Raw genomic sequence first — 10,890 nt, forward strand, 5'->3', positions numbered from 1 at the left:
TATTGGTAATTGAAAGCTAATTATGTTACAGTTGTAAAAATGGGTTTTGGTACGCAGTTTATGTGTATGTTTAGTAATTGTACCGCAAGTACAAAAGATAAATAGTAAACTGTAGTGACAACATAGGCAGCTTTTACACAACATCAAGACTAACGGCAGGAATCAGGTTTTGCTTTGTCTCCTCCAAATGTTTAACCCACCCTGGTAGACAAACAAACACTGGAACATGGTAATGTTATTAATAATAGTATTGTTATACACCCTTAGCTTCACCTCATTTAGTTTGACTTCCACATCTCACTGCCAGACCAAATCTTTTGTAATTTTATTAACCTCTGCTGTTGTAACAACTTTAAAAGATTGATTTCTGTTGCCATTAATTTATAAATAAACAAACTCTTCAGGGCGTTAAAATAGTCAACATCTTAATGTCTTGGTGAACTTTTTTTTATCAACTGCTCAGTTTCAGTTTTTGCAGCTGAGGCTTCCAATTAGACAAATGCCTTGTTTGCCTAATCTCAAACTACATGGCCATTTTCCTCAGGAAATTGAGTCATTTTCCAGACGATCAATGGGTATTTTTAAAAGCTCCTTCCAAGCTGATTTCAGTTTTTAGATACCTTTATCTCAATAGGCTTTTGGGCTAGTTATCTTTAGTCCCGCATGTCGCCATTAATCTACAGATAACTACAACAAAAGCAGTAAGACTAGCAAAAAAATTCAAAAGCGAGGTTAGAATAACGACAAAGATAGCGAACAGCGACAGATAGTCAGAAGATAGACACCAAGAAAGTTTGTCAGTTGTTGTTAAATTGAAATCCAGCCTTCAAGTAGTATTTTTGGTAGTTTTTGGAAACATCAGGGGGAGGGCTGGCAAGCCTCCCCTAATGTTAAAGATTAGAGTGGCAAGCCAGACTATAAGAGCTATACAATATTACCAAACCCAGAGCACATATTTGGTTGCTACTTTCTTTTCTGGAACTGTGTCGTCATTGCACCTAAACTTGTATTTATATCATTAAATGGTTACCAAGCAAAGCAACAGCCATGCGTGTGACAGCCATCTTAGCTTACAGAAGAGCGCCTTTTTTCGTCACATTTATAAAATCTTGAAAATGAAGAGAAAAATCGCTAATCAATTCTGTTGAGCTTTTAGAACGACCAATTAAAGAGAATATATAATCCGATAAGTGTCTAAATTTAAAATTTGATTAGGATAATTCTGCTTTTGAGTAACTTTGAGATTTTAAAGAAGTTTCTAACTCCTAATAAATGCTTTAGTCTTTAAGGTAAAGCAAGCTGTTAGTAGAAACCAAATTTCTAATAATTTTCAAGTATAGATTGTTAATTACCGTGAATATGTTTTCAAAAATTGATAAAAACAACGATATTTATTATACAGCTAACTAAGCACCATTTCCAAAATCAAGATGAATTTAGGAGTGAAATTTTAATAGATTTTATCAGAAAGTAGCAATATTTTGCTATCATTTGTGATTGTTTTGATGATCGAGGCAATCTGATCGCCAAAATGTTTGAAAATTAAAATTAACAAGACCTGATCTCGAGGAAAGTGCTCAGATCAAGCGAGAGTACGATTAGACTGTCTATAGTTGCAAAGAGACAGACAGAATAGAGACGTTCAATGCAGCAAGTTGAATGCAATAGCTGATATTTACTATAGTGATGCTAGCACCTGATCTGAGCATTTTAATCAGGATCAAGTTATGTTTTCTACCGAAAGATTATTTTCCTGATTGACTCATATATATTACAATAAAATAGATGATGGTGCACAGATTCATCTTTTGACCAATTTTTACAAATCAATAATTTCAAAAAACGAAGTTGAAACATTTTTAATGCTCTTAGAATGATAGCGTGGGGTTAGGGTATAAAATAAACATTACTTGCTTAAAACACAATCTGCATCTTTGCAAAACAAACTGCAAAAGAAGATATGTTGAGCTTGAAAAACAACAAAATTAATCAAAACTGGATATATATATATATAACAATACAAGCAGCCTGAAAAAATTTGTGTATGTTTGCGACAAGCAAAGTTCTAATATTTGCCTGTTGATTTGATTGCCACATGATTTTAGCACCCAATTCTTTGCATGACTTATTTATAGTACTCTATGACTGTCCTGAACCTCCCAAATCATTTTCTGATGACATGATTCTAAAAAGTGACAACTCCACTGCCAATTACTCTTGTCAGCAAGGTTATCACATAGTGGGCGGAGAACCAACGGTATACTGCACTTCTCAAAAGGATTGGGAAGGAACAGAAAGTGACCTCACCTGCCAAGCCCGTAAGACCTCCATAAAAATGATATGCACTTTAACTTATAAAGGCGCTGTTGTGTTACACTAAGCTCTTAATATTAGAACAGGAACTTAGAAATTTCTTTGTAATATATATTTTGATAGCTGGGTTTTAAAGAACTATTTAAATTACTCTAAGAAACCAATATTGACGATAGGACAAAAATTTTAAAAAGTGCGAAAAACAAAAACCTTTAGTCTATGTTAATATTAAATCTATTTTTGCGGACCTTTTACCTAGAACGTGGGAAAGAGTGCTAGCTCAAAGTTGAGCTGTGCTGGGCTCAATGTTGAACTGCACTGGGTTGGGCTCAATGTTGAGCTGCGCTGGGTTGGGCTCAATGTTGAGCTGCACAGGGTTGGGCTCAATGTTGAGCTGCACTGGGTTGGGCTCAATGTTGAGCTGCGCTGGGTTGGGCTCAATGTTGAGCTGCACTGGGTTGGGCTCAATGTTGAGCTGCGCTGGGTTGGGCTCAATGTTGAGCTGCACTGGGTTGGGCTCAATGTTGAGCTGCGCTGGGTTGGGCTCAATGTTGAGCTGCACTGGGTTGGGCTCAATGTTGAGCTGCGCTGGGTTGGGCTCAATGTTGAGCTGCGCTGGGTTGGGCTCAATGTTGAGCTGCGCTGGGTTGGGCTCAATGTTGAGCTGCGCTGGGTTGGGCTCAATGTTGAGCTGCGCTGGGTTGGGCTCAATGTTGAGCTGCGCTGGGTTGGGCTCAATGTTGAGCTGCGCTGGGTTGGGCTCATCTACATTAGCCTCTGTAGTTTCTTTATTTTTGCTTGTAAAAATTACTTGAAAATATTGAGCAGACAATTCTAAATAGAAATAGTTTTTTATATTACCTTCAGCAATACCTGAAAAATTCCATTTTGATACAAAATTATATATTTGTTTTTTTACAAATTTACAAAAATCTTTTTTGGCATCTTTTACTCTACTTCAAAAAGTTAGGATTTTTTAAACCATTAAGTGTATACATATCTAAACAATAGAATTAATATATTTGTAGTTTCTGGAGGATTCAACATCAAGTTCTGTTCTGATGTTAATGGCTGGAATGGTTTTCATTGGAATTGCATAAGTAAGAAGCAAATTCCTTCACTATGTTCGCGTGTTTATTAATTTATATTATCTTCCTGGTTTTTAGCACCTTGGAGTGATTCACCTTCCTCTATATTAAGGTTTCTATAAAATTGACTGTAAAAGTTATAGTAAATAGAAATCTATCAATGAGCTCTACTGAATATGTACTTTCTGCGAAACACTACAAATAGTAGTATAAAATGATAATATGTAATGTGTTATGTTTCTGCACAGAAGCAATCAAATAGAGTATTAAATTAGAGAAATGTGGTTTATTGCACTCTCCAGAGACAACTGATTTGATAACAGAAAACCCAAGTATTTATATGTTTGGTCATAGAAAAGCTTTGTAAAAAGCTACAAGCATTATTAATAGCTATAATGAGACAGTACTATAATATATTAGCTTGTATAAAGCTTTAGCTAATAAGCATAATGTTTGTTGGCAAAGTACCAATAATACTTGGCACTTGCATGACATAATGATATGATCACTGCATGATATACAGCCAACTATATTCAATTTAGTAATTTTATGAGGTTGCTGTGAAAGCTTAGATTCTACAATTTTTTGAAATAAAAAGAGAATTAAACAAAAAATTTAGCCGCAATCACGCAAAACATAGCAAAATATTCAACGAATAACAGATAAAATTAAAAAAAGTTATTTAGTCTGCAATTAAGTCGAGCGTGATATCATATCAATAACAGAATAATATACTAACATAACTGCAAGTGGCAGCAAAACATAAGGTTTATCATTTTTGTTGTAAAACTGATGTCTCAGATACCTCAACTTTGTTTAACTCGCGGTATTTTAATAAAGGTTATGTTAAGTATTTACCAGTTAAACTCCTTAGTTATTAATTATAATATTTTAGTTGCAGCTGGTGCTGCTGGGATTGGTCTAATGGCTCTGATAGCTGTACTTATCATATCAACAATATATCGGAAAGACAAAGCTGCTGCCGACTCCAAGCAGCGTTTGGGTAGAAAGAAAAACTCACAAACATCTCTCGCATCACCTTCAAAAGGTCAGCGACAAACTGCCGCGCAAAACCAACTACAGGATAATCTCTACAAGCCACGTACTCCAGCAGATGTTCTGGCAAGCAGTTACAATAATGAAGTGGTTGATGTGTCTCCAGATAAAATGAGTAAAAGAGGTAGCAAGAAAAAGAAGAAACACAAGAGGAAATCACACAAATCTTGATCAATCAGCCGCCTAAACTCATGAAACATAAAATAAACTGTGTTTATAAATGTCTTCAGATGGGTTTCATCAAATATATCAATATTCAGCACTAAATCATAGCATGGACGCTTTCAACTTGTTCAATAGCAACAGTAGGGCTCGTGAACTACTGCACTACTGTAAAACAACAACACTAACTTCAGCATTTGTTGTTATAACCACATTCTTTAAAACTATGTTATACACCTGTAGTGTTAATAGTCGTGTTATTGAGTCTACATTGTTCTGTCTACATCAAAATATACTGTAGTCAAAATAGATGTTAGGTTAGTATTTGAGTGCTGATCAAGTAAACATCATCTTATCAATTGAATGGATATTTCATAAGTGTTCTAATTTAATACAAATATTAGTTCAGAGCAACACAAAAGTAAACAAAGCACTCGCTTTAAACATGTCCTCGGAGATGTGTTCATAAGTACTATTTAGATCAAGTGGGCATTAATCGCGGTAAAGACATTAATGAAATCTGTTAAAAGTATACAAAGGAACATACTATGAAAACCTTGAAGTAGCAACCTAACTCACCTTATCTCGAGTCTCCTTTTCTTTCTTCTTATTTACAGCACATCAGCGATGGAGCTTTAATGAATAAAATCAGAATCTTAAAATTGCAAATCAAACAGCTTATTTGTTAGATTCAAAGCAAACATGAATACTACTTATTGCTTTGTTTCGAGTGACTTTCAGAGTTTCCACTGTTGACAACAGAGAATTAAAGTACCAGCTAATTAGAATCCTTTAATTGTAAAGATGTTCTAAGGTAAATGTAAAATAATTGGCAAATAACGACTAAATACACAATAAATAGTATGTAAAATATTAAATATATTTAAATATATTTTATATAATAAATTTATTTATTTATTTATGTTATTTAAAATTTTTGTATATATAAACTTTATATAATTTTATTTATAATTTATTTATTTTATTATTATATAATAATAATAATTTTTTATAATATATATAAATATATATTTTATATATTAAATATTAAGTGTAAAATAATTAACAAATAACGACTAAATAACGTTTGTTTTGCTATGATTACAATGAAAAAATATAATTAGCTTTAGTGTTGGCACATTTAGTGTTAGGTAAAACTGCCATATTGAGTGGTATAAAAACCCATAGTAAATATACCAAATGCCCTCTGGTCAAAATCATCAAAATGTTATATACCTACTGAACATATATTAAAAATTACTAACCTAAATAGTTTGTTAATCTTAATAACCACAGTAGCCTACAGTAATTTTAGTGTATTTAGTAGTTATGATCTGCAAGAAAATGTACTACGTAGTACGTAGACGCAGTACGTACCATGGGAAGTTCCTACTTGCATGACAAGCAAATAACATAAACATTGAATTTAACCTAAGTGAATTTAGCTTACTAAAATCATACTTTACGCTAAGTTTTAGTAATTGTTTTAATAAACCTAATATCATCTTTGTCATACGCTCAAATTATATCGCTTGTTTTCTGTTTCATTTTTACTACAAATAACACTAAACTTAGATAGAAAGCAATCAATCATCACATCTCTTTCAAGTGTTGTGAGAAAGATTTCTGCAAGTAGCAAGTAAGTACATCCATTAATTTAACATTATCAGCACCGACTGCCAAACTTTAAGTTTGATAGACTATTTTGTTGATATTGTAAGGCAAAAAAATTGAAAAAACACTGTGTTCAACTTTTAAACCAAGAAGATTTGTACAATAGGGACACCATAAATTGAAGGCTCACTGTATTGAACAATAATAAAAAGTGAACATTTGGCGTGTGCAAAGCCATGGAGAGGATATACTGGATATTATAAGAGCGATGAGTGTGATACAAATGGCTTGGCCTTGTGGTTACACACGCTTGTTACCAGACTTGTGGTAGTTGTTAGTAGACTTTGTATTTCAAATCCAGTACAAAGGTGATTATGGGTTGTCACATTTTTATTACTGGAACCGGACAGACAAAGGAAAAACACTGAGATTCATGTATGCTTATAAAGTGAATTTAATGATGTTCAAAATACATAGTCTTGACCGAACTCCTCAAATAAGCTCGTTATTAGGCTAAATAAATCATCTGAATGGTTTGGGTAAAGCTTACATTACAGGCTATTGCTTAGTTACCCTTTATACATTATATGCCAAGTAGAATAGAGTTTAATCACATGCAATCCCACATATGTACGTCTCAAGACTTTCCTTGATCGATGTGAGTTGAGCTACCGACTTTCAAGTTGTCACAAAAGTCTTTTTAATAATCTTACGTAGATTTGTACAAACAACCAAAAAGGTTAGCTTGTAAACTACCAAAAAGGGTAGTCATTTTACCATGTGATATTTTTCATGCCTGACTTAGCATTGATCCAAGACAAAATTTCTGCAGCCATATTCTGAGCTAATAACTTGAAGTAAGAGAGTAAAGCGTTTCATAAACTCTTTTCTGGTTTATTGACTCTAATTTAGCTGAAAATACTGTATAGTTTGATGCAAGAAATGAGTAAATATAGAACCGGAAGCAAAAAAATTATCAATATAGTACCATAGAAATAGTAAAACGGATTAGTTGTTCTTGACCTTTCTGTCAAGGATAATTAGATGGGTCTTTTAAGCATCACATAACACCATATCTTCAGCTTCTACAAACATAAACAACTATCAAGTGTTGAGGTCAGTTATACTCTACAACCTCAACATCATCTCATATTTAAAAACAACATTGAAAAAGGGTACATTTACTTCCCAAAAACTCATAATATAGTCAGTGAGCTATTATTTCAAATGAAGTTTAAAAACTAGCCGTAACAATGTGAATCCAGATTAACTTGGGATACTAGTTTCGAATAAAATTAGCTACTGTAAGTTTTGGTAATATGGGTTACCAGAAAAGTGAAAAAAATGACTCTCTGGTGGATTAAGCTATAGACTTTTAATCAGGTTATCAAATTAAGTTTATATTATTTTATAAGTGCTTGAAAACTTGAAATTTAAAAAGTTAGCAGTCATGAAATTTTATAAGTATCAAAAGAAAGACCAGTCAATTGGCTTTTAATAGCATAGTCTTTATAACGTGGTCACTGAAACATAAGTAACCAACTAACCATAGTGTATAAACTGAGTCAGTTTAGTTGACTGAGGCACTCAGTCAGTTTTCTGTAAAAAGAAGGCTGTCCTTTTAAAGCAGCAGAAGATCTGGACAACCCAAACTACAATGCTTATGCTCACCTTTTAAAGGGAATATCATAGTTTAGAGCACAAACACCTATCACAGCCAAACTTTCTACTTTTCTAGCATCACCTTTTAGATGTAATGATGCATTTTACAAAGACTGCCGGCCAAACGACTGCTGTTTGCCATGAAAGATTTTAAAAAATTGTTGTTAGTTAATTCTTGAGTTATAAACTATGTACCTTTCGCCAAAAAGATGCAACAAACTTGGTGGTTAAACTGAAATGCTCTATTTGGACGCTTTTATACGATCATTAAGCTTTAAACTTTGAAGTTTCAAGTTAGACTCCTGTAAGCAGGGAGCAAAAGAGACATTTTAACTAATTATTGATTCTCTTGAGCTTGTTTATGAAATCTTTTAGGGAAACAACAGACTAAGTTGTAAGTATTGAACTAAATAAGAAATAATAAGGAACTCACCTTTCTTCATTACTCTTCATATTCAATCACTGGGCATCAGCAATAGAGTTTCTGGAATACAAAGTTTGATAAAAATTGAGAACATAAAATGACTCAATTGTGTTTGAGAACTGATCATGTGATGAAGTTAAACATTGTTTTCTAAACATTTCTATCAATTTAACAATCAAAATTTAGACATATTCAAGTTACCAGCTATCCAGTTAGAATCCATTTATACCTCACTCTGCTCAAAACAACTTGAACACCTTCACAACTGTCTGATGATGAGTTCATCTGTACGTATATTTATACAAACAGAAGTGTAAGTAAAGCAAGGAGCTTATCTACCGCGTTATACTGTGTGTATTGCTTGTAGTCAGTTTAACTTATCAGCCAATCTGTATGTCTCTAACAATAGCTATAGCTTTGTAGTTTTGTGAAATTTAATTGAGTTAGTGGCTGTATGAAGGCGACATAGTATCTAAGCCCAAGTGTTCTACTAACAGGCAGAATATTGATTACAGAAAACTTTGAAAAAAGTGAAAGGATTACCTTTAACAATTATCATATAGCTCTTAATTTACTATCATAGTTCTTAGCATAAAAACACTTGAGATTTACTTTAATTTGTAATTCACAGCTGCATTGATTTTTTATAAAACATTAGAGACTCTTTTTTGCATTTGCTGTGGATAACTTTCTTTAAAGGTTTTCTTGATCGGTTAAAGGTTGAATTTAAAGGTTGACTTGCAACAAAGATCACGTTACAGTTATTTGATATCAAAATATTCACCATGTCTTACTCTGCTGTGTTGTAGGCGCAAAACATGTGGAAATGGGATTACAAGCTCTTAAAAGCTAAAAAACGAACAGTTAATCGCAGCCACACGAGACCGCCAAAGTTTGGATTCTCTTTCCAAAACAGCACAAATGTGACATAGTTGTGGTAGATGGTTTTTGTTTACACTTTCCTGCAACCTTATTTTTCAAAATGTTTTCACAAATATACTTCCCGCATTCAATAAAACCATGTCTATTGTTCTTACGCGTCTGCTTTATTGTCATTATAATGCTGTTTATTTTATCGTCGATATCTTATAACTTACAGTAAAAATTCGTTTAATTTTTCAACCTTAGCTCAAAAAAGTACATATCAATGTCTGATAATCATGACAAGCCTGTTGGTCATCTGAGATACTCGAAAAGTGCTGCAGAAATTATTTGCGAAGTATTGGGTCACATGATCAGATTACGACTTGCCGATTAGATCAAGCTGAAACAAAACTGTAAAGTAGCGAGTATATATATTTGATACGGAGTCTATGGTAAAACCCGAAGTGTTTGTCATTAACTAGTGCTACGATAGGTTTTATATTGATCTTTTTATTGGCCTTTCAATTCATGTGAGCAAATAACGTGACAAGAAAATAACCAAACTGTAATGAAAATGTCAGAGAAATAAAGAGATGCCAATTTACGGCTGATTTTCGTTTTTGAGCTTGTAAGAGCTTGTAAACACATTTCCGCATATTTGGCACCTACGACACAACAGAGTAAGACATGGTGAATCTTTTGATACCAAATACCTGTAATGTGAATTTTGTTGCGAGTCAACCTTTACATGTAATAGTTAATACTGTCACTAGAATGAATTTAAAAATATATATTTCTTTCTATTTTTAGTTGCTATGAAGACTACAATCATTGAGTTTGATTGAAATAATATGCAAAAGATTTGATCCACTAGAGGAATGTAAACTCATTTTTTTAATCTCTATACTCAAGTATTATTCAACATATAGTCAAGGATAAAATAATGACACACCACATAAAAGTTTTGGTGACATATTATAATTATAGAAGCCGGACTATTTTGTGAGCCAAGTCAAAGTTAAAATGCAAGTTTCAACAAAAGTTTTATTCGAGAGGTTAAAATTCACTAAAACTCTTTAATAGAAGCAGTGATAATACATTAACAGTAGTATAATACATTTAGTGACATTTCAGTAATATAACTGTAGAGCCAGATCTGCTAGACCCTTTCATAACTGACTGAGTTTATTTCTGAATTAGTTATCCGAGCCGTTGCCATACAATGACACCTTTAAACCTTAGTAAGCTAGAAACAGAGTAGTTATAGTAAGAATCTAGAAACATTGTTATAAGTAAGTTAAGTACTAAACTGAAACAGAGTAATATTAAATATACTGATTAAAGTACCATATTGAAGTTTACACACTTAGCCATACTTTAAGTGCTATATGTTTAGACATGTACTTTATCCACATATGTTAAAGCTCTACAATAGTTACCCAGCTAGATATGTTTAAACAAAACATCAAATAAATTTCTTGAATTATATAAAAATGTGAGTTATATTTTTGACAACTGTTTAGCAAGGGTATCTGATTTCAGCTCTATACTTTATATACCTCTAGAGCAACAGTCGAGGTTAATAAACTCCTTCCACTATATGACATTGGAGTTGTAACTCCTTAAAATCATGTTATCAGTAAATGATTGAGGATTTTTAGGACAGTCATACAGTACCACAGAGTTATCTCCCCCAAAAGTGATGAC

General features: G+C 32.9%; 1 protein-coding gene across 1 annotated transcript; it reads right to left on the reverse strand.

Annotated features, from left to right (window-relative positions):
• Nucleotides 1–2,593: 2,593 nt before the first annotated feature.
• LOC137397579 (coagulation factor V-like) lies at nucleotides 2,594–3,891 on the reverse strand. The gene is made up of 2 exons (XM_068083872.1): nucleotides 3,870–3,891; nucleotides 2,594–3,147 (listed from the first exon to the last, which is right to left on the reverse strand). The coding sequence occupies exons 1-2, from the start codon at nucleotides 3,889–3,891 to the stop codon at nucleotides 2,594–2,596; spliced, it is 576 nt and encodes a 191-aa protein (XP_067939973.1).
• Nucleotides 3,892–10,890: the final 6,999 nt, after the last annotated feature.

The sequence above is a fragment of the Watersipora subatra genome, chromosome 5 (assembly GCF_963576615.1).
Source record: "Watersipora subatra chromosome 5, tzWatSuba1.1, whole genome shotgun sequence".
Classification (NCBI taxonomy): Eukaryota; Metazoa; Bryozoa; class Gymnolaemata; order Cheilostomatida; family Watersiporidae; genus Watersipora; species Watersipora subatra.